The sequence below is a fragment of the Microcebus murinus genome, unplaced genomic scaffold (genome assembly GCF_040939455.1).
Source record: "Microcebus murinus isolate Inina unplaced genomic scaffold, M.murinus_Inina_mat1.0 scaf003_hap2_Mmur4.0, whole genome shotgun sequence".
Taxonomy (NCBI): domain Eukaryota; kingdom Metazoa; phylum Chordata; class Mammalia; order Primates; family Cheirogaleidae; genus Microcebus; species Microcebus murinus.
The window spans coordinates 977277-1000039 of record NW_027438949.1 but is presented as its reverse complement, the minus strand read 5'-3'; the positions used below and the strand labels follow the sequence as shown (position 1 = coordinate 1000039).

At 56.8% G+C, this 22763-nt stretch overlaps 3 protein-coding genes across 8 annotated transcripts; 2 read left to right on the top strand and 1 right to left on the bottom strand.

Moving 5' to 3' along the window:
- Positions 1–1001: 1001 nt before the first annotated feature.
- SRPK3 (SRSF protein kinase 3) lies at positions 1002–5687 on the top strand. 3 transcript variants are annotated; one of them, XM_012757198.3, is made up of 15 exons: positions 1002–1164; positions 1235–1365; positions 1515–1623; positions 1755–1842; positions 2146–2233; positions 2736–2842; positions 2912–3077; positions 3177–3202; positions 3656–3782; positions 3869–4111; positions 4195–4295; positions 4647–4754; positions 4832–4901; positions 4981–5073; positions 5238–5687. In XM_012757198.3, the coding sequence occupies exons 1-15, from the start codon at positions 1100–1102 to the stop codon at positions 5420–5422; spliced, it is 1707 nt and encodes a 568-aa protein (XP_012612652.1). In that variant the 5' UTR covers positions 1002–1099; the 3' UTR covers positions 5423–5687. The 3 variants fall into 3 exon arrangements, with proteins under 3 accessions (XP_012612652.1, XP_075855834.1, XP_075855833.1); XM_075999719.1 differs by having other exon boundaries at positions 1121–1365; positions 5238–5662; XM_075999718.1 differs by lacking the exon at positions 1002–1164 and having other exon boundaries at positions 1274–1623; positions 5238–5662.
- Positions 5683–14888, bottom strand: IDH3G (isocitrate dehydrogenase (NAD(+)) 3 non-catalytic subunit gamma). 2 transcript variants are annotated; one of them, XM_012757199.3, is made up of 13 exons: positions 14657–14888; positions 10531–10572; positions 10236–10247; positions 9862–9959; positions 9339–9451; positions 8061–8121; positions 7807–7939; positions 7398–7531; positions 6972–7074; positions 6723–6869; positions 6289–6383; positions 6144–6204; positions 5683–5889 (listed from the first exon to the last, which is right to left on the bottom strand). In XM_012757199.3, the coding sequence occupies exons 1-13, from the start codon at positions 14735–14737 to the stop codon at positions 5788–5790; spliced, it is 1182 nt and encodes a 393-aa protein (XP_012612653.1). In that variant the 5' UTR covers positions 14738–14888; the 3' UTR covers positions 5683–5787. The 2 variants fall into 2 exon arrangements, with proteins under 2 accessions (XP_012612653.1, XP_012612654.1); XM_012757200.3 differs by lacking the exon at positions 10236–10247.
- Positions 14889–14997: 109 nt separating this feature from the next.
- Positions 14998–19862, top strand: SSR4 (signal sequence receptor subunit 4). Of its 3 annotated transcripts, none has more exons than XM_012757203.3 (6): positions 15002–15160; positions 16926–17041; positions 18743–18817; positions 19005–19094; positions 19403–19468; positions 19699–19862. In XM_012757203.3, exons 1-6 carry the CDS (start codon positions 15094–15096, stop codon positions 19801–19803), a joined length of 519 nt encoding a protein of 172 aa, XP_012612657.1. In that variant the 5' UTR covers positions 15002–15093; the 3' UTR covers positions 19804–19862. The 3 variants fall into 3 exon arrangements, with proteins under 3 accessions (XP_075855837.1, XP_012612657.1, XP_012612656.1); XM_012757202.3 differs by having other exon boundaries at positions 15003–15160; positions 16923–17041; XM_075999722.1 differs by lacking the exon at positions 19403–19468 and having other exon boundaries at positions 14998–15160; positions 16923–17041.
- The last annotated feature ends 2901 nt before the right edge of the window (positions 19863–22763 follow it).

Sequence of the window (22763 nt, the reverse complement as noted above, 5' to 3'; positions counted from 1 at the left end):
CTCTGTCTCTGCCTCCTCCCCACCCATATCTCCCCTGTTTCCCCAGGAAAGCTGCCCCCCTCCATCTATGCCTGTCCCACCCCTACCAGTTCTTTCCTGGCACGGGTGTCTCCCATCTTGGGACCACCACTATTACTACCAAGCCACCTCTGCCTCATTTGACCCTCAGTGGTCCCCAGCTGGCCTCCCAGCTCCACATTTACCCCTCTGTCCCCTTCTTGAAGCAGCCAGAGTGATCTAAGAGCAGAGGTGCTTGTCAGTCTCTGCTGAAACCCCATGCTGGTACCCCCAGACTCCAGGTGGGGCCCCTCGCTCACCCCTCAACCATGCTGCAGCAGTGGCCAGCACATGGAGGCCCCAAATGCCCCCGCATGGGGACCCAGGTGGCCCACGGGGGACAGTGGCTATGGGCTGGCTTGTTCACCAGAGGTGGGTGAGGTGCCCTCAGCTCATGCTCTGACCCCTGCTCTGCCAGGTGTCCCCAGTGATACCACATTTGGAGAAAGCACTGGCTCCCACCTGTCTTAGGTGTGACAAGCCACAGGAAAAGTAGTATGAGTGGGTGGAAATGGGGCTCCAACAGGAATGGGAGGGGTCTCCTCCAGGAAGACACCACAGGGGCTAAGTGGGAAGTCTGAGAACATTCTAAAAGCTCCACCAGTGCCCTGGGCACAGGGTAAGGGACCAGGTCACCATGTGGACCATGTCCTTTCAACGGTGGACCCTGCAGTCAGCCCTGGAATGCAGGGGCTTGGCCTGTGGTATGGTTACTTCCTCCCTGTGTAGGTGGGTTGTGGGGGCTGATCCTGGGGATGAAGTCACCACCACCTTGCCCCCAAGCAGTAGCCCCATCTCCCTCTGGGGTGGCTGCAGAGCAGGAAGGCAGCTCGGCCTGGGGGCCGGGCTGGGGCTGTCGCTGCACCACCCCCTCCCTGTGCCACATACCTTGCCCACAGCCGAGCAGCTGGTAGGCTATTTATAAAGGCGGGTGAGATCAGCAGCCGGAGGCTATAAATGCACTGGCTGTGGCTGGCCCCACTTGAGCAGCCGCCTGGGGCATCGGAGCTGCGGGCTGCGAGGCCACCGCTGGCCGGCCGGGATGAGCGCCAGTGCGGGCGGGAGTGGCGGTGGTGGAGACAGCGGCGGCAGCAGCAGCAGCAGCAGGTAGGGCTCGGCCGGGCACCTGGGGCTCCTGGCGCCTCACGCGCTCACTGCCCGCCCACCCCAACCGCAGCTCGCAGGCCTCCTGCGGGCCTGAGTCCTCGGGCTCCGAACTAGCCCCGGCCACACCAGCACCCCAAATGCTGCAGGGGCTCCTGGGCTCTGATGACGAGGAACAGGAGGACCCCAAGGACTACTGCAAGGGTGAGGCTTGGCCTTGGACGCATGCGGCCATGTACCACTGAAGGGGCCCTGGACGGAGCATGCCTAAGTGGGCCCCATGGCCAGCTGGGCTGAGCTGTCCTGGGGGGCGGGAAGAGGCCCCCCCACGATCTATCAGCTCCCTTTGGCAGGCGGCTACTATCCCGTGAAGATCGGTGACCTGTTCAATGGGCGGTACCACGTGGTGCGCAAGCTGGGCTGGGGCCACTTCTCCACTGTCTGGCTGTGCTGGGACATCCAGTGAGTGCCCCCTTTTGCCTTCAGGGCCCAGTGCTGGCTGGGATCCTGCTCCTGGCCTCCCCCATGGCCACCACAATGTACCCCTGTGGGTATGGCCAGGGCCGCAGCCTACAAGGGTGTCGGTATTGCAGGCGCAAGCGCTTCGTGGCCCTAAAAGTGGTGAAGAGCGCAGGGCATTACACAGAGACAGCTGTGGATGAGATCAAGCTCCTGAAATGTGTGAGGCGCCTCCCCTACCCTCTCCTAGCTCCCCTGGAGCTGTCTGGGGCCTGGCGATGTGGGTGCAGGGCCTGCTGGGGCTTGGCAGGGCAGGGCGGGGCTATGAGGGGCAGATTCCAGCTGGCTCTGCCGGAGTGGGAGGACCTGGCAGAGGGACGGGAGGGACCAGTGGCTTTTCTTCCAGTAGGACCCAGCTGGAGCAGGAATTGGGGAGGGGTGGAGAGGTGCTTCAAGGGACACCGAGGGGAGCAGCTGGTGAGGAGCAGGTTGGAACCACCTGTGGTCCCTTGGCTTTTGCTTCAGGTCCGGGACAGCGACCCTAGTGATCCCAAAAGAGAGACCATTGTCCAGCTCATTGATGACTTCAGGATCTCAGGCGTTAATGGAGTCCGTATCCTTTGCCAGATGAGCAGTGTGGCAGCAAAGGGACCAGCTAATGCCTTCCCAGCTACTTGAACTTCAGTTTGCTGATCTGCACGATGGGGCTTTACACCTCCCAGTGACACTAGTCTATAAAATAACCCCACCCCTTTGGATAATTGTGCCTACATGCGGGGAGACCAGGTTGTTACTGGTGATCCACAGATGTTGCTGAGTTACCCCCAAGTGGTAGGGGCTGCCTCTGCAGCAGTGCCTTCCTTTTGGGGGACTACCAAGATGCCCTTTGGCATAACTGGGCATAGAAGTGAGGCAGGCCTGAAAGACCTCCATCTCTGCCCCTCCAGTGTTCCCTCTCTAAGTATGATCACAAAATGTTGCCACACCTTGGAGTGACAGGGACACTATAAATAATGCTGGGATAATGGTGACCCCTAGGACTGCCTGGGACTGAGGGTGGAAGGGGCCTATGCCCCAGCTGTGTGCCCACTGGCCACCTTCACTCCCGGCTGCAGATGTGTGCATGGTGCTGGAGGTCCTGGGCCACCAGCTGCTTAAGTGGATCATCAAGTCCAACTACCAGGGCCTGCCTGTGCCCTGTGTGAAGAGCATTGTGAGGCAGGTGAGTGCTGCCCACTGGGCTGCCCAGTCCAGCCCAGGTGGGCTGGTGCTCAGGTGTGTCCCTCCTTAGGTGCTGCATGGCCTGGATTACCTCCACACCAAATGCAAGATCATCCACACGGACATCAAGCCTGAGAACATCCTGCTGTGCGTGGGTGATGCATACATCAGGCGCCTAGCAGCCGAGGCTGCGGAGTGGCAGCAGTCAGGGGCACCGCCCCCATCCCGCTCCATAGGTACTAAGAGCCTGTACAGGATGGGGCAGGGGCCTCTGGGCCTCGGCTCTTGCCTGAACCTCTGTTCCTCTTCTCCCCATGCCCCACCTGCACCCTCAGTCAGCACCGCCCCCCAGGAAGTCTTGGTAAGTCGGGATACCCCTTTGCCCGTGCCTCCTCTCCCCATCTGAGTGAGCTGGGGCCAATTCCCCCAAGCTCAGCCCTCAGCCACACTGGCTCCACCCCACCTCCATGGCACTCCTACCCAGATGAGTGGTGCACAGGGTAGGTCACATGTCCCAACTGCTTCAGTGGAAGGATACTGTCTTCCCCTAATGGTCACTTCAGGCCACCTTAGGTGGGGCCAGGAAGCAGGTCCCCCCTCCTATAGAGCTTTAGGGGGTAGGACAGGCAGGGAGACGGGTAAGGAACTGGTGCCAAGGGTAAGCCAGAGGGTGGTGGTGCCACATTCTGGCATCCATGGGAGCTCTGGCGCCTGGAGGCCTTGTCCCTTGTGGGGTGTGCAGGGAGACTCCTACTGTCAGGCTGACTGGGGGTGGGTGCCAGGATCCCTGGGGTGACCCTGGCTTTGACGGCAGACGGGTAAGCTGTCCAAAAACAAGAGGAAGAAGATGAGGCGCAAACAGAAACTGCAGAAGCGACTGCTGGAGGAGCGGCTGCGGGACCTGCACAGGCAGGCCATGGAGGTGGCGGCCCAGGCTGAGGGTGAGGCACCGGAGGGGTGCTGGGCCCCAGCACAGCATGGTCCACAGGGTACCCACTCACGTGCTACCTCCACCCCATCTCCCCAGACTCCAGCTCAAGACTAGAGGGGGGCAGCAGCTCTACCTCCTCTTCAGGCTGCCACCCCGGGGGGGCCGGGGCAGGCCCCTCCCCAGCTTCCTCCCCCCCGACCCCAGGGGGCGACCGCAGCCTCAGCCCCTGTTCGCAGAGTTCTGGCTTCTCGGGCTCCCTCTTCTCTCTTGCTTCGGGTTCCATCCTCTCCTCCGGTTCGTCCACTCAGCATGAGATCGGGGGCCTCCTGTCACCCAGCAGTAAGTTGAGTGGCGGGCACTGGGTGGCAGGGCCATGAGGAGTCAGACCAGCTCAGTCTCTCTCCCTTCTCTTCCTTCCCCAGCACGGTTTGGTGCCTCAAACCTCCTGGTGAACCCCCTGGAGCCCCAGAACGCAGACAAGATCAAGATCAAGATCGCGGACCTGGGCAATGCCTGCTGGGTGGTATGACCGAGCCCTGCAGTGCAGCACTGGGGGCCTTGGTCTGAGGGTGGAGGCACAGGCCCACTTGGGGAGCCCCCCACTATAGGCCTGTGGTGTACATGACCCACTGGTTCATCTGGGGACATGAGCCAGCATCAGTCCTGCCCAGTCAGCAGAACTGGGCCATGGCAAGGGGCAGGGGCCCACTAGGAAGGGGCCAGTCCCCCTCCAGGGAGATGTGGGGACCCTGAAGCCCAGAGCAAGTCCCACCAGAGCTCCTTGGGTGCACGGACCAGAGGTGGGCGTGGAGTTCATTGGGGCAGGCTAGCCTTGGCCCCCAGCTCCTGTTCCCAGGGCTCCCCTTGCCTCCAGCACAAGCACTTCACTGAGGACATCCAGACGCGGCAGTACCGGGCCGTGGAGGTGCTGATTGGAGCTGAGTATGGCCCCCCCGCGGACATCTGGAGCACGGCATGCATGGTACACCCACCTGGCTGCCCCGCACCCAGGGCCGCTAACTCTCCTGCCAGCAGCCTCACCTTCTTCCCCACTTCCAGGCCTTTGAGCTGGCCACTGGCGACTACCTGTTTGAACCTCACTCTGGAGAAGACTACAGTCGCGATGAGGGTAGGGCAGGCAGACCCTGGGCTCAGCCTCGGGGCCTCCCAACTCCCCACCTGTACCCCAACCTCTTCTCTATCCACAGACCACATCGCTCACATTGTGGAGCTTCTGGGAGACATCCCCCCAGCCTTTGCCCTCTCAGGCCGCTACTCCCGGGAGTTCTTCAACCGGAGAGGTGGGTACCTGCACAAGCTCAGGCCACCTGGCTGTGGGGAGGGTGGGGCAGGGATCTTGTGTTCTGAAATAGAGGGAACCCAGAAACCAGAGGCCTTCCTGGCAGAGCCTAAGTACCAGGCAGGCCTGGGGACGGAGCCTGATGCCCATCTGGCCCACCCTCAGGAGAGCTGCGACACATCCACAACCTTAAGCACTGGGGCTTGTACGAGGTGCTCATGGAGAAGTACGAGTGGCCCCTGGAGCAGGCCATGCAGTTCAGCGCCTTCCTGCTGCCCATGATGGAGTACATCCCCGAAAAGCGGGCCAGTGCAGCCGACTGCCTCCAGCACCCCTGGCTCAACCCCTAAGCCCTGCCTCCCAGCTTTCAGTGCCTTGAGGGAAGCAAGCCAGCTCCCACTGTGTTGCGGGAGCTTTCCTCTGCCCCCACCCCCATGGCAGGGCAGACAGATTCAGGGCTAAGGACCAGGCCCATCTTTCAGAATGTGTTCTGCTCATGGTCCTCCTACAGAGTCCTCAGATGGGGAAAAAAGTGTGTGTGTCTCTTTCTTAATAAAGTGTGAACTGAAACAGCTGCGTCCTAGAGTGAGGGAAGCATATGGCCAAAAGCTGGGGCAGAAGCTAGTTTATTCTGGGGTCTGCCAACCAAGCTGGCTGAGGGTGCTGTGGTAAGGAGGGGATCTGAGGAGTGGGCCAGGATGGTCCCAGGGACAACCTAGGCCTCCACGGCCCTGCCATTGATGATACGGATGTGGCGTAGGATGTCCTGGATGGCTTCAGATGTGGTGCCTTGGCCCCCGATGTCTGGAGTGTGCATCTGTAAGAGAGGGGCTAGCTGGGGCACACACCAAGCCCCGCCAGCACCCTCCATCCCACAGGTGGCCCATGGCTACCCACTGTCTTCCATGGCTTGCAGGGGCTGGAACTGCCACCAAGAGGGCAGTGGTACCAGCTAAGGCCCAGAAACCCTACCTATCTGGTACTATCCTTGCTTTGGGGCCCCAGGCCCCAGTCAACGCAGATTAGAGGAGGGAGGCTAAGGGGCAGGGGAGGGAACAAGAGGAACCTCACGTTTTCATTGTCCATGGACGCCAAGACAGCCTTGCGGATGGAGGTGGCGTAGGAGTGGAGCCTAGAATAGGGGAGAGCCAGCTTCGGTCCTCAGGGCTTAGAGGCTGACCAGCAGGTCATGGCCAGGCATTGGGAAGCCACTTACTTGAGGTGGTCTAGCATCATGCAACTCGCCAGCAGAGTAGCTGTGGGGTTGGCAATGTTCTTATTGGCGATACTCTTGCCTGTGTTCCTTGTAGCCTGAAAGAGGCAAGATGGAGGAGAGTGGGTGGAGAACATAACAACATGGAGCAGATGATTCTACTCACGTGAAGCATCCAGAGATAGGAAGCAGATGAGTGGGTGCTGGGGAGGGAAGGGGAGAGTCTGCCAATGGGGACAGGGTTTCCTTCTGGGGTGATGAAAACATTCTAGAATGAGATAGTGGTGATGGTTGCCCGACTCTGGACATTCTAAAAACCACTGAATTGTGCACTTGTAATGGTCAAACAGCATGCTGTGGGAATCATACCACAACAAGGCTGTAAGGAAAAGACCGTGGGGCTGCATCTGACCCTTGGCACTTTTGGCAGCACTCACCGTCTCAAACACCGCGTACACGTGGCCGTAGTTGGCCCCAGCCACCAGGCCTGGGCCCCCGACCAGCCCTGCACAGACGTTGTTGACAATGTTGCCGTAGAGATTGGGCATCACCATGACATCGAACTGCTGGGGCCGGGATACCAGCTGTGGGGCAAGGAAGGGGCTAAGGAACAGATTTAGGAGCACGAGTACAAGAAGCCCAGGACACCCAGGGCAGGAAGTGACAGAGCTGTGTAGGCTACCTACCTGCATGGTGGTGTTGTCCACAATCATGTTCTCGAAGGTGATCTGGGGGTAGCGGGCTGCCACCTCCCTGCAACACTGGAGGAAGAGCCCGTCACCCAGTTTCCTGGAAGGCGGAAGGAACAGGACACTAGCTTGGTCCATTACAACAATCAGCCAGAGGGCCAGAGTGTGCAGAGGGCCATGGCAGACTGAGGTCTAATTTCTAACCTGCTCCTCGCCTGCAGCAGGGGCATAATCCTGTTCCACCTTCCCTAAGTGTGGGCTGTGGCAAGGTCTTGGGGCAATAGGGCACACACCTGGGTGTGGTGTGGCCCCCCTGGTAGGTGGCCAAGGTCTTGGATGCTAAGGCCCCGAGAGCAGGCCCAAGTGTGCTGCTGTAGCTGCTTCAGGGCTGCTTACAAAGGGGGCAGGACAGGACGGACATACATGATGTTGGCCTTGTGCACAGCCGTCACTTTCTTGCGCCCACTCTCCTGGGCCAGCTTGAAGGCGTACTCAGCAATGCGCAGGGACTTGGCTTTGGTGATGATCTTCAGGCTCTCCACTACTCCTGCCACACTCTGAGAAGGGGACAGGGGAGAAGGGACCTGTGTCCTATTGGGGCCTGCCTCAGGGAGCCCATAGGAGAGCTGAGCTGGCCAAGTGGGCTGGTGCAATAAGGGCACAGTGGGAAGCAGCCTTGTCTCTCAGTATTCTGGCTTCTCCCTTAAGCACAGGCCCCGACGCTTTGAGGGTATGCCTGTTTCTGGTTGTTTAAGTCTCCCCTCAACATGGACCATGGCCATGCTCATCCCCAGCCCCCATGACTCGAGAGGGTAACCCAGGCCTTGCCCACCTCATGCTCCAGGCTGCTGTACTCGCCCTCTGTGTTTTCCCGGATGATGAGGATGTCTATGTCCTTGTGCCGGGTCACCACTCCTGGCAGGCTCTTACAGTGGATGACATTGGCGTAGAGGTCCAGGCTGGTGCTAGGAGCAGACAGAGAAAGAGGCAAGCTAGGCCTGATTGACAGCTGGCCAGGGCCAGACTCTGCTGACACACCTTACCCTGGCCCCCACCAAGCCACAGCCTCATGTACTTGGCTCTCACCGAAGGATGTTGTTTCGGGATTTGTGGGATGGTGGCAGGTTATGGTTTGTTTCAATGTTGCCTACAGAACACAAAACAAGACAGGCAAGCTGGAGAGGGCCCCCCAGGCTCAGCTTCGCTGTCACACTCCCTCTTCTTGACCCAGAGAATGTATGCCAAAGGCTGCTTAAATCAGAGATTTTGGCAGCAAAAATACCTTGTAGTACACTAGAATGCAACTTCCAACGTAAGCCCCACGAGGGCAAAGGAGCATGTGTGTGTGTTCTGTTCATTGATGGGTTCCAAAGAACTAGATGGCACCTGGCACATAGAAGGCACCCTATTTACTATGTGAATATATAAATGAATGAAGAAGGGTAGGCAGCTGGCCAGCAGGCCATGCCATTTCCCATCCAGGGTCTGGCTCAATAGAAAGTGACCACTCCTGTTTACTAACAGGCTGGCTGGTCAGTCTGATGCCAGCAAGGTAACCTTGGCTATGGTTACTGTCAGGCCCCACATCAAGGTACCACACAAGCCCCCGCTCAGGGGCAGGCAGGAGCTGCTTGGATAAGGCCAGACTGGCCCAGGGAAGCAGGGGACCAGTAGCCGCTGGGAGCAGGCAATGAGAGGGTACCAAGCAAAGAGACCTTTCTCGGCAGCCCACAAGGGCCACCTATCCCTCCAAACTGCACCCTGCCCACACTAACTTCACCCAGAGTGCCTAGGGTACCCTGTGGTTGGCATGCAGGCCCTTCCACTTGACTGCCAGGGCCTGGGGCTCTACCTGTGTGCATCATTGCTCACATGCTCCTCACATAGAGCAGGTAATGAGCTTAAGTTTGCAGAATGAGTGACAGAAAAAGTTTAAGGACCTGGACCAAACCAAGGCAAACTCAGGAAAGGCTACTAGAATCCCATCTGTGCCATCCACAGCTTTGCTGGCTAGAGCCAAGGCAGCAGGCAGAGGGTCAGAACTGCATCTCTGTAACATCTGCTCTGTGAAGAAAGACTCTGAGGGTCAAAGCTGACCCTAGCAGAGAGAGCTATCTGAGAAGGGAAGGAGGGAGTGGGAAGGAGTCTGTCACTGGATAGGCTCACACGCAGCTATTTCTACCAAGATCTCAGGGCCACAGCATGAACAGGCCCACAGAAGCTTCCACCCAGTCTCCGAGCACAAGGGTCCTCTCTAGCCAGAGAAGACCTGAAATCAGAGCCATGGAGTCCCAAGACGGTCAGCCTGGAGGTATAAGGAATCATGTGTAGGGCCCCATCCTGGCCTCTGGCCCCAGAGCTCACCCTTTAGAGCCACGCGGTTCCGACGGATGGCCATGATGGCATTGCGGATGTCCTCTTCATCAGCACTGGAACTCACGTGTACCTCCTCAAAGTCCACAGGCACACATGCGTGCCTGGGGCAGAGCAGGGTCAGGGAGGCTGGCCCAGGACCTCCCCCACACCTCCTCCAGGAAGCCTGCCAGGCTGCAGGGTACAGAGGCCCCTCCCCTATTGCTGCCTGCCCTGACCTGGCTCTAGCTGGGGAGAGACTGGGCCCACTTGCACTGAATGATGGGAACACACCTGAACTCCCCAACACACACTGTTACCAGGACCGGTGTGAACTTCCCCATGTCCAGGCCAGCCTGGCAGGATCAGAGGCACTGGGATGCAAGGCCTGGTCTCACAGGCCCTTCTGCCACCACCTCACCAGGTGTTTCCCATATCCTCTTGGCACAAAGCTTTCAAGGACCCCCAGCTGGGCCCAGGACACAACCCTCCCTGGGGAACAAGGCAAGGGGAGGTGGGCCCAGGGATTCTGTACCTGAACACAGACTTGACATGCAACATGAGCTCTGGCCCAATGCCATCGCCCGGGATCATAGTCACTGTGTGCCGCCCACCATACTTAGCCGACGGAGGCTGGAAGGAAGGGGATGGCGAAAGTAGGCCTTCAGGTACTCCCACATGCTCCCCAGCTCAGTGCCCAAGAGCTCAAGCCAGTTCCCTTCTGCCCACCAGCACTGATCCCAAAGGCTGGCTAACTTCAAAGTGCCAATCTGGGGTACCCCCATCCCAGACAGGGCTGCTCATCTGGGACTTCCTGGTCAGCAGCAGTCCCCACCCCTACCTGGACTTTGGTCCAAGGCATCTAAGAGCCCCCAAATCAAACAGGCAGAGGAGAAGAAGAATACTCACAATTGTTTGTTGCTAGAGGGAAAACAGAAAGGAAGAAGACATAATCAGCCAAGGTTGGAAGAACAAGGCTGTGACCAAGGAACTAGGGTCTTTTCCCTGGGGATGCTGTCTAGCACAATTCAGGGAAGGGGAGAAGTTGGTAACCTCTGGAGACGGCACCTCACAGGGAAGGACTCAGAAGACCAGAAGGCAAAGAGGCACAGGCACATGTGCACACAAACACATACATGCACACAAACACACATGTGTAAGCGCACACACACACACACACACACACACACAGGCAGGTACTTACTGAGGAAATGCTCCTCCAGGGGGCCTCATAGGCACCTAGAACCTGGCAAAAAGAACCCAAATACCAATGTTTGTCGTCCAGCTCAGAAAGTAAAGTTGGCCAGGGCTGGCTGTGCCCAGATACACACCCACTTGTGTGCCACCATCCCGTGAACAATAGCACACAATATGCCCCCAAGACAGATGGCTCCAAAGCCTCTATTTTCCAAGGACTGGCCCACTGAAGCACCATGCAAAGTGGTTTCACCCCTTCCTGCATCCTTCAGCTCTTTGGTCAATTTACTTAAAAACATACATCTCCCCCACTTTTTCGCTTCTGATTCTGTTTTGGCCAATTATTCCTGCTCGGTGACGTTTGTAACATGGGAAAATTGGCAAACTAAACCTGGTACCATAGGGAAATCATTACAATAAACCACAGGTCCATAACAACAATAATGTTATCACTTCTTTTATCATTTTTCCATATTACAAAAGCAGCACACGGTCACTATAGAAAAAGCAGAACAGGGAGATGAGATAACAAGCGTCCCTGAGACAAGCACTGCCAGCCCCCTGGGTAAAGGCCCCTTAGAGTAGAAACTGAAAGCAAATGGAAATTGAGCCATTTCTAGAAGATTAAAAACAGATTCAATCTCTAGGAAGGCTTTCAGAAAGGACTGCAAAGCTGCTTCATGGTCTAGCCAGATGACAAATGTCCCCAACCCTCTGAGTGGGAAACACCTGACAGTTTCAGAGTAAAAGCTAAGCCAAGCGGGCCACGTGCTAAGAAGTGACCCACTGTCCTGGAAGGAGAAAAGGTGCCCATGTCCCAGGTCCCACTGCAGGAGGGCTTTCCTCTCCTCCCTACTATGCCCCACCCACCTAGGAATACATTCGAGATAGTGGCAGAGCCAAGGTCCTCCTTGTCACTTGGAGACACCCTACAACATGCATACGAGGCAGGTGAGTGTTCTAGCCAATGGGAGAGGCACCATGGCCATTCTTCCAAGAGCTGTGCCTTCCCACTAGAAGTCTAGAAGGCTCAGGTAGAGTCTGACCGTTCCCTGTCTGGGTCCACCTGGGCAGCATTCCCAAGTGGCCCACTTGCACGAGCTCTGGCAGTGCAGGTGTGCCACTCACTGGCCCCAAGCCTGGGGTTAGGAGGTGGTGACTACTAGGACCAGAGCCCCGAGGTACTTCAGCTGATCTGTGCAGCACCTGGATCTACAGCCACAGGCACACTTGGGACTTTTCTGTGTCCTTTCTAGCACTTGTCAAGGTCTGGAATCATCTTATTTATACGTTCTCAATATAAGTGCCTAGAACAGGGGTCCTCAAACTACGGCCCACAGGCCATATGCGGCCCACCAAGGACATTTATCTGGCCTGCCAGATGTTTTTGCCGGTGCTGCCTGTCCTGCTTAACAGCCGACTCGTCCCGGGCCCACAGTGCACATGTGTGGAATGTGTGCCGCATTGTCCAAAGGCCCTCCAACGGTCTGAGGAACAGTGAACTGGCTCCCTGTTTAAAAAGTCTGAGGACCCCTGGAGAAGGTGGCTAAGACAGCCCTTCCTCCAGGGAGCCTTCCCTGATGCCCCACGGCTGTTAAGTTGGGCACCATCTGGGAACATCTCTCCAGGTTATGGCTGCCTTGCCTCCTCCCTAACCCCTAAGCCACTGAGAGCAGGAGCCATGTCTGTCTGGTCTCCTACTGCCACTCCAGGTATACAGCACAGTGCCTGACCCAGAGCTGGAACACAAGGAACATCTGCTGAGTGAACAAGCACATCAGAAAATGAAGAAAGATGGCTGGGCGCGGTAGCTCACGCCTGTAATCCTAGCACTCTGGGAGGCTGAGGCAGGAGGATCGCTCAAGGTCCAGGAGTTCGAAACCAGCCTGAGCAAGAGTGAGACCCCCGTCTCTACTATAAATAGAAACAAATTAATTGGCCAACTAAAAATATATAGAAAAAAATTAGCCGGGCATGGTGGCATGTGCCTGTAGTCCCAGTTACTTGGGAGGCTGAGGCAGAAGGACTGCTTGAGCCCAGGAGTTTGAGGTTGCTGTGAGCTAAGTTGATGCCACGGCACTCTAGCCCAGGCAATAGAGTGAGACTCTGTCTCAAAAAAAAAAAAAAAAAAGAAAAAGAAAAAAGAAATGGAGACTAGGAGACCTCACTTCAAATCTATCATCTGCTACTCTTGAGATGGCTTTGTGTCTTCATCTGAAATCCACAGAACAAAGGTGCCTACTTTAGGTGACTGTTGGAAAGATTCCACAAGAGGAACTATGTGAGCTGTTCAGTCCCTAGCAGGGACTCCAGCTGTGCTAAAGCAGCCTGCCCCTTCACCCACCAGTCCCTCCAATCAGAGTTCAAGGCTGGTGTCTCTGGTGGGGAAGGTAGGGCTGACTCCCGCTTCTCCCAACAGTAATTCCTCCTGGGCTTTAACTGTGGCTGTGGGTGAGCCAGCCTCTGGAGGACCCCCACTGGGCATGGCTGAAAGCCTGTGCACCTTCCAAGGATGGCAATGTCACCACCAGGGCTGAACCTCTCCTGCACTTGGTCCCTACACCAGACACTCCTTTGGGCTTTGGCAAATGACCCAGAGAGCTCCCCAGATAGAGACTTCCCTGACATTACTTTACAGATGCAGGCACTTTCCTTCAGGGGGTCACTGTGCCCAGGATGCCTAGTATAGTTTCCAATCAAAGGAGCCCAGTATGAGGCAGGATGGGATATATGCACATGCCTCCTGCTCTTCTATCATCCTTTGATAGGTACACAGAAAGAAAGAGGTCCAGGGTAGTATGTGCTTTTGCTGAAGGGTTCCCACATGCCACATCTTAAGCTTACTGAGGCTCTGCTCTTTGGCATGTTTCTGCTGGATCAAGTGTCAAGGGTAGCTGAATGTTTTCCCAGGAGGTCCCAGTTAGTGGGACCCAAGATCTGGGGCTCCTCTCTAAAGGTTCTCATACCCAGGAAAAGCAGTCTCAGGGCAAGGCACTGCCCAGCTACCAATCATTCACTGTGCTCCACTCCCACCCCAACAAACACAAGCACACTCACACAGGGGAGGTCAGAGAGGAGACAAATATCTTCACCAAGAGCCTACAGGAACCTAGCTGCTAGAGCCATCAATGCCTCTGAAAAGCCTCTATATACTGTAGTTCTTCCATCAGCAAGTTGGATGTCAGCATTTTAAAGACAACTCCCTAAGGCACAAGCTTCCGCAGGGATCAGAGGGAGGAAACATAGCAAGCAGAAGTGTCCATGGAGAGTGTCAGCAAAGACACAAAGTTCTGGAAGGTCAGTATTGGCAGGATCTTTTGAGACCCCTCCCCTCACTGGACAGAGGGGAAACTGGAACCCAAAGAGAGGAGAGGACTGGCCAAGGGCCACACAATGGGTTAGTGGAGGAGCAAGGCCTGGAGGCCCTAACTCTTATATGCTGGGGCCAGCTGGCTTGCTGCTGCTTCAGATGGTTTCTAACCCACCCGGGACCTAAATTATCCTCATTTTAAGTGTGTGTAAGGAAACAGGAATTGAATCTGAATAAGCAAGATCCCAGACACAGAACTTCGGAAGAAATGCCCTCTTCCCTCACAGCTTCCCGCCCCCGCCAGCCTTAGAAACACTGGCTCCCTCCCATTCCCAAGAGCCTCAAAGGGAAGCGCATCTGAGGCTATAAGAATGTGAGAGGGATCATGGGTGACTAGCAAAGTCTGATTCTTTGCCACCAAAACAGGTGGAAAAGCTGTCCAAGTGAGGGAAACCCGTAAAGGATCTGAGTCCAGGAACGGGATTCTCAAAGCGGTACGAGAAAGGCGGGCCGGGACACGTGACTGTCTCAGAGGGCTCCGACAAGGACACTAAGGAAGTGACACCCAGCCGCCGCGGCACACTCTCCCGGCCTGCCCAGAGACCCCCGCCACCAAGTGCAGACCCCACGGGTGGCCAGGGCCAACTTCGGCCAATCTCCTCACAGACAGCGGAGGCAGCCAATCAACCCTGGCGTGCAGCCCTCTCCCCGCCCCGCGTGGGGCCCACAGCCAATCGGACTCCAGGCTGCTCCGAGAGCAGCTGCCCCCAATCCCCACCCCCAGCGAGCGCTGTGACTGTCCCGTGGCCTGCTCCCCGCTCACCTCCCAAGGACGACAGAGAAGGGCCGGCCTGAGTACTGCCTTCGCAGCGCCGCCAGCGGTCATCACCACCTTCAGCGCCATGATGGAAAGTGAGAGCCACCTCACGTCCCAACGTGCAGACACCGACTTCGCGAGAGTTCGTTAGGGCGAGAAGTCCTCGAGGCAGGCTCGGGCCCCACACTGCGCACGCGCGCGGCCGCGCCGATTCCCTTGCTCCCTTCAGGCGCCTACAGCTCCGCCGCTGCCGTCGCCATCTTGGTGGGGGGGCGGGACTAGCTGGCCTCCGCTTGGGGAGGGGACACGTCAGTGCCGCCAGCAACGTCACGAGGCTAGCCGGCGCGTGATTGGCTGCCACTACTGCTTACGCGTCGCGCTTCCTCGTCTGCCCTCGTGTTCAGGGGAGTTCGCTCTCTTTTACTCTCGGCAGAGAAGAGGCGATGGCGACGATGGCATCTCTCGGCGGCCTGGCACTACTCCTGCTGTCCGGCCTCTCCTGCTGCTCAGGTAGCGGCCTGGCCAGAGCTTCTTTCTGGCGAGCCTCTGTCCCACGCAGGTGGTGCTGGGGGGGGCGGAAGGGTGCGGGCGAAGCAAGGGTCTGGCTCTTTTGGGTGCCCGTCGCTGCGGTCCTGGCCTTCCAACGAGAGGCAGGTGACCTCAGGGCGCGGCAACCAAAGCACCACACACACGTTTACCCAGCAGCCAGGCTGCCAGGAGAAACAGCCATATCTTTTCCTTGTCTGCTCATGCGAAGAAAAGTCCCAGAGACTCCACCGTTTTCCGGCCCCCAGCTCTAGCAGGGTGACACGTGTTCCTGCTCCTGCTCCTAAAGGAGGGTCGGCCAGAAGCAAAGCTCTAGAGCGCAGAGTGATCGCAGCAGGGAGCCACATGGGCCAGTGCTGTTCGGGCCAGGCTTCCCCAGGAAGTGAAAGCTAAGTGAGTACAGGGAGCAAGGACGTTCCAGGCAGAGCGGAGCGGCAGAGAGCAAGAGAGGGATGAGTGGGCCTTGAGTGCCAAGCCCCTTACCAGGGTTTTCTGCAGAGCTAAACTGCTGTCCCCTTGGGTGACATTCCTGAGTGATTCTTAACACCTGGTGGTGGGTTTGAGCTTTGACTGGAGTCCAGAAAGGTGGTTAGGAGGTGGTTGTAGCAGCCAGCACCTGGCCTGGGTCCTGGGCTGGGTGGGGCTGCTTTCTGCATGCTCACTCTTCTGCTGTACTTCATGCCAGCGCCTTTGGTGCCTGGAGTGTTTCACCAGCCTCACTGGCCTCCCTCCCTGTACCCTTCTCACCCACCCCTCAGGAATTCCCTTCTGTGTAGCCAGGGATATCTCCAAAGGACAGACCTGGCTGTGAAACCCTTCAGGGGCTCCACAGTGTCCACAGGAAAAAGACCCAACTCAGCAGGACACAGAAGGGCTGTGGGACTCATTCCCAGGCATCTGCCTCCTACTGTCTAGACCCACCCAAAACCTCCTCTGATTTCCTCAGCTTAAGCCATCACTCTGCCAGGGCATCACATTCGGAGAGCAGTTGGCTGAGAACTTGCCCACTTGGGGTAGCATTTGTTTCACACCCCCTTGTGTAGGTGGCACCCTTCCTGTGCTGTGGCCCTCTGTGGTTATGGAGATGGCTAAGCCAGGGACCTTTCTGTTAGAGCTGCCCAGTTGGAGGGGACAAGTTGTGCCTTCAGATCCAGAGTCTTTTCCATTTGCTTCCCTTGGGAAACACTAGGACCACTCTTGTCCTTCTGTCAACTGGCTGGAAGCAGAGACCTTTTCCCTTATCTTGAAAGCCCTGTGTACTGCCTGCACCCCACTTGGTGTCTCTGCCGAGGACACCTTCACTAAACTGGGCTATGCATGGCTCTGAATTGATGCTGGCCTGGCCCCCTGGGCTTCCAGGGTATTTCAGGGCCCAGGCAGGCTATTACATGGCCTGCCCATTGTAGGTGTGGGCACTGCCATGAGTAGTACAGTGAATCATCCTCCACCCACCCCCAACACACACATGTTCTTCCTTCACTGTTGCAAGGAACTCCCACCTCTACAAGGCCTCCCCTGCCTTCCGTCATGGCCATCCCACTTTGCCACTGCATTTCCAACCGAGTACTTGGACTGAGTCCCATATCCTCCCTGGAAGGGACAGAAGGGTCCTGTGTGTCCTCAGCTGCCTGGGCCTGGGTGGTGAGGCCTTGCAGTCCCTCCTGCCTTCAGCATAGCACACTAAAGCTGGCCTTAACCCAGGTGTTTCTCTGCCTCCTCCCCACAGCAGAGGCCTGCATGGAACCCCAGATCACCCCTTCTTACTATACCACTTCAGATGCTGTCATTTCCACAGAAACAGTCTTCATTGTGGAGATCTCCCTGACGTGCAAGAACAGGGTCCAGGTGAGGCAGTGGGGGTTCAGCCAGGAGGATGCAGGGGTGAGAGGTGGGTGTAGGGGTGTGAGGTGCTCCTCACTGCCAGTTGACAGTGTCCAACCTGAGGGCCCATATTTACAGAGGGAGAATAATTCCAATCCACAGGGTGTGGGAGAGATCAGGACACAGCAAGGCCTAACCCTAGCGAGTGTTTACTGATCATTTTCCTGACCTCCTTTGTATGCTTTGCCTACACACAGTAACATGGACTGGATACCCAACTGTTTCCAGAATGAATGTCTGGAACATGAGAAAGGGCCAGGGTTGGTTCCTAGGCCCCTCTGTCCCTTTTCTGGTTACTGTTTGCTAGTGCATCTGTTTGGGTGTTTTTAACGTGTATGACGTCGGTGAAAAACAATTCCCTGTCATCCAGGGTCAGGATGTGGGGCATTATCAGGTAAGGGGTGCTGAGTTTGAGATTGTTGAGGGAGGCTGCCTGCTCATGGGCATGAGTTGAAGCCCTGAGTTGGCTCAGTTGAGCAGGGTCAGGGTTTGTGGACTCAGGGACAGTGCTGTGTCAAGATTGAGGAACCTTGGCTTTGGCCCCTAACGTGCATTTGCAAAAGTCCAGAGAAGGAAGTTGGGCCTTTTTCTGGTACAATACTCCTTGGGTGGCCAGGTGCGGTGGCTCACATCTGTAATCCCAGCACTCTAGGAGGCTGAGGCAAGAGGATCGCTTGAGCTCAGGAGTTTAAGACCAGTCTGAGCAAGAGCAAGACCCTGTCTCTACAAAAATTGAAAAAATTAGCCAGATGAGGTGGCACGCGCCTGTAGTCCCAGCTACTCGGGAGGCTAAGGCAGGAGGATTGCTTGAGCCCAGGAGTTAGGTTGCTGTGAGCCAGGCTGACACCATGGCACTCTAGCCCAGGCCACAGAATGAGACTCTGTATCAAAATAAATATATAAAAATAACAGGGCCAGGCGAGGTGGCTCACACCTGTAATCCTAGCACTCTGGGAGGCTGAAGCCGGTGGATTGCTTGAGGTCAGGAGTTCGAAACCAGCCTGAGCAAGAGCGAGACCCCGTCTCTACTATAAATAGAAAGAAATTAATTGGCCAACTAATATATATAGAAAAAGTTAGCCGGGCATGGTGGTATGTGCCTGTAGTCCCAGCTACTCGAGAGGCTGAGGCAGTAGGATTGCTTGAGCCCAGGAGTTTTGAGGTTGCTGTGAGCTAGGCTGATGCCACGGCACTCACTCTAGCCTGGGCAACAAAGCAAGACTCTGTCTCAAAAAAATAAATAAATAAAAATAACAATATTTCTTGGTGAAATACCCATTGAACAGCCATTTGGTAATCCTTGACCCTTGTACCTCCCTTGCAGGTTCAGAGAACTAACACAGACATTTTAAACATCCCACCCCTGTTCACAGTTAATAGGCTTGCTGTGAGTCAAGTTAGATCAGGCCATAGGGGGGATCTAACCCTGTCCCCTGTCAGGGAAGACAGACACAGATAGTGACAGTTGGTTTTCTAGATGGCTCTGGGTTGTGCCAGGCCTACCTCTGTGGTTCTTGCATGGTGCCTCCTGCCGGACATGCTGCAGCCCCCCGCTGGGCCTGGCCTCCCTGCCCACAGGCCGTGGCACTGGTCCAGGCAGCACAGTGGGGCCTCTGCTCATACCGAGAGGGGAGAAGGTGATTCTCCCTTTGTCTCCTCACCCAGAACATGGCTCTTTATGCTGACGTCGGTGGAAAACAATTCCCTGTCACCCGGGGCCAGGATGTGGGGCGTTATCAGGTAAGGGGTGCTGAGTTTGAGATTGTTGAGGGAGGCTGCCTGCTCATGGGCTTGACTTGAAGCCCTGAGTTGGCTCAGTTGAGCAGGGTTAGGGGTCGTGGACTCAGGGACAGTGCTGTGTCAGCACTGGCAGGGAAGCCCTTCATGTGTCCACTCTGCCCACCCCCTACCAACACACCCAACCCAGGTGTCCTGGAGCCTGGACCACAAGAGCGCACATGCAGGTACCTATGAGGTCAGATTCTTCGATGAGGAGTCCTACAGCCTCCTAAGGAAGGTGGGTATGGCCTGGAGCCCTCTGAGGCCCGAGGGAGGGAGGGCACATCCCATTTCTGCAGTGATGTCTAGCCTGCTCTCCCTGTGGTCCCTTCTCCCTGGAGCTTTGGCCCACTGGGGGCCTTGCTTATGCAGGGCAGGATGGGGTAAATGGGGAAGGTGTTGGCAGCAAGTTCTGAGCCAGGTAGGCACCTTCCTGTGCTGCTGGTCCACCTGGCCCTTCCTCGCATGTCTCTTGCCCATTTCTCTCCTCTTCTGGGTCTTGGGCAGCCCATCTGGCACTGCCTGACCCCAGCACCTCCCTTCCAGGCTCAGAGAAATAACGAGGACATTTCAATCATCCCGCCCCTATTCACAGTCAGTGTGGACCATCGGGTGAGTGGCCTGGTCCTAGGGGAACAAGGAGCTCATGGCACTCCTTTTCTTTTTTGGGGGGTCAGGGCTGAGTGAAGGTTCTCATTTCTCGTCGTCTCTGCAACCCCAGCCCTACCTGTTTGGCCATGATTGGCCAGCATGTCTTCGTCCCCCTGATGGAGGGTGACTGGGGCTAGCTGGTCCATTCGCCTGTCCCTCCCTGAGCTGGCTTTTGATTTCCTTTCTTGCAGGGCACCTGGAATGGGCCCTGGGTCTCCACTGAGGTGCTGGCCGCAGCAATTGGCTTAGTGATCTACTACCTGGCCTTCAGTGCAAAGAGCCACATCCAGGCCTGAGGGCTGCATCCTCAGCCCTCCCTTGCTTCTTTCAATAAACAGTCACTGGCCATCACGAACACATTTGGAACACAGGGATCCTGGCTTGCTTGCTGGGGCCCAGCATCCCCTTGTCTGCCTGGATAGCAGAAGCACTGAGTGGGTAGGGGGCTGCCTTCGATCCGGGACTCCCCTTTCTCCTCAGGCGAAGCCTTCCCGTCTGGTCCCCATGGTGCCATGTGTCTGCCTTCCCTTTGTCTCCTTCCTGATTGCCTGCATGGTATGGGGGTTGTCCCCCTCCTTCCCAGCATATGACCTCATCTAGCAAAGAAGACTCTGCTTGTTCTCTCTTGTCCCAGTCCCTGTGGCACAGCAGTGTCTCCAGCTTACCACCTGTCTGGGGCGAGTCTTCCTGTGGCAGCCTTTGGAAGGGCCCTTTGACCTTCCTGGCCTGGCTGAGTGGAGATCGGGGAGGAGGGCTGCTCTGCCACACCTGCCAGTGGGAGTGGCATCTGGCTTGGTCAGAGAAGGCAGAGGCCCTTCCCAGCTTCCCCCAAATCCAGTAGTCAGCACTGCAGTCACAAATGGAGACACAGCCAGCCTTGTCTTTATACTGGCTCCTGTGTTTGAGCCTGGGCACAAGCCACACACTGAGGCACTTTCTGTTCTTTGCTTGGTGAGCACAGTGAGCACCCCCATCTTGCTGATGTGGTCAAAGCTGGCATGTGAACCAGCTGCCTGCAGCACACAGCTGTCCCAGGGGCTAGTCCCTGTAGTCCCTGCGCCCTGGCTGCTCAGTGCCACTTCCCAGTGTGCTTTTCCTTCCAGATGGCAGGTTAGGAAACACTCCCACACTTCTGAGGGGCCCATCACTCCCTCTCCATAGAGTACCAATGCTCTCAGGATGCCAGCAGGCAGCCCTCCTACCGGCCCACTTTACAGGCCTAGTGCATGCTAGGCACTGGCCAGTTGAATCATGTTTCTTAGTGCCACCAACACCTCGTGAGGTAGTGAGGGCCCTGGGGTACAAAGGGCCAGGTACAAATCCCAGGTGAGCCCTTCCCAGTTGTGACATGGTAACACCTACTTTAAGGTGTCAGTGAAGGGTCATTGGGACCAGCTGGCAAAGTTCAGGCACCTGGGTGACCGCTTATCATGGCTGTTACTGGAGAGAAACAGAACACTCCAGAGAGGCTGTACTTGAAAAGGAAGGCAGGGGCTCCTCAGTACCTAGCTCACTCCCCTGCCTGGGCTCTGCCAGCGAAGCAGTTGGAGGGGCTGGGGGTATGGGGGCAACTTGCAGCCCCAGGTCTGTCTGCCAAGTAGTATGCGGGGCAGTGGGAAGGCTCCTAGGAAGAGCTGGGTGCTCACCCCATAACAGTACAACAGGAGAGTTGGGGCTGGAAGGCCACTGAGGCCCTGGCCACACTAGCTTTGCCAGCTGATGGAGTTTTTGGATTCCAGAGATGGAGACCAGCACTGGGAACAATAGCTACTCCCCTCACTGGCCAAGTAGCAAATGAGGACCGTTCCCAGTATTCTGCCAACAGCCTGTGCAGGGCTAGCAGGCAGGTACCCACCAGGTGGGAGGCTTAGGCAGGGTGGAGTGGACACAGTGGCAGCTGTCAACTGCCAAGTTGCTTATTTTGGTCTGGCTCCACCACCCAGCCCAATGGATCTGAATGTGAAGTTGCTGTTCCTGGGCAGAAGTAGCCAAGGGCTGCCAGCCCGCCTGGTGCCACTTCTTCCTGAGCCAGCCAAGGCACTCCAAGCTCTGGTCCTGTCTTGGCCCATATCCTATAAGCACTGGAGGGCACCCCACCAGAGGAGAATGAAGTGTCTCTGTAGAGCCATCGAAGTGAGCCCCTCAGCAACTAGAGAGGGGTGTTTGGGGAGGGAGTTTGCCTCAGACTTTGATCAACTCCAGCCAGTTCTCTGTGACATGGGCCAGGTCCTTGGAGCCTTCTCCCAAGGGGCAAGGGCTGGGGGCTGGTCACTAGAGTTGGGTGTGTCAAGCCCTCTGCTAGGGAGACCCTGAGAGGGGTGGCAGAGCCAGCATCTCCAGGCCCCACCCTCTGCTCCCCTGCCTCCCTTCCCAGCTCACTGGGTGTGACCTGCTGGACCATCCCTCCCACGCTGCATAGACAGATTGGCCTGTAGCCTTGTGGGCAGCAAAACTCCAGGCTTCCAGGAACTCCAGGGCATTATCACTCATGCCCTTCTCAGCATTTCATCTGTCACTGACTTGCTGCCGGGATCTTGGGAGAGGCCTGTTTATATCGTTTTCTTTCTAAAGAATTGTAATGCACCCTCGCCCACTCCAGCTCCTGTCTGTCCAGGAGACCAAGCTCCTTTACAGCAACACTGCCTCTCCAGGGGGTACCACTCATGCAGCAGGCAGCACCCATATCGCTCCTGGAGTTGTCTTTGCCGCCCTCACTCAGTGCTTAGCATGGCTCTGACGCTTGGCAAATGCCCAATGGCTGTGCTGAATGGTACTGTGGGCATTTGGCAGTCCCTGAGAGTTCTTGAGACAGAAGGGTACTTGCAGCCACCTCATGTTTGTCTGTCTGGCCAAAAGACATTCACTCGGTGCCTTCTACATACCTGGCACCTTGCTGGGCACTATGGTATCCCCAAATGGGAGAGGCAGCTTCTGCCTTCCAGAAGCTTGCAGCTCCTTGCCCTACCAGGCCTCCTCCTGGACTGAGGGGGTGGGGGTAGGGGTGGAACCCACTTCCCACAGGCAATAGGAGGTCGAGTACAGCCTCCCTCATCCACATGCCGGCAGCAGGCCACCTTCAGTTCTGTCCGTGGAGGTGACCGTGGCCATCCCGTATCTGGTCACCACCCCCGTGACTATGCCACACCTCCCACACGATTGCCCACGGGAGCTCACTGACTTCAGAGGACCTCACTGTTCCTCAGTGACAAACTGAGGTGAGCTGGAGCATGGCTTTAAACTGGCCCTGGCCCTGCCC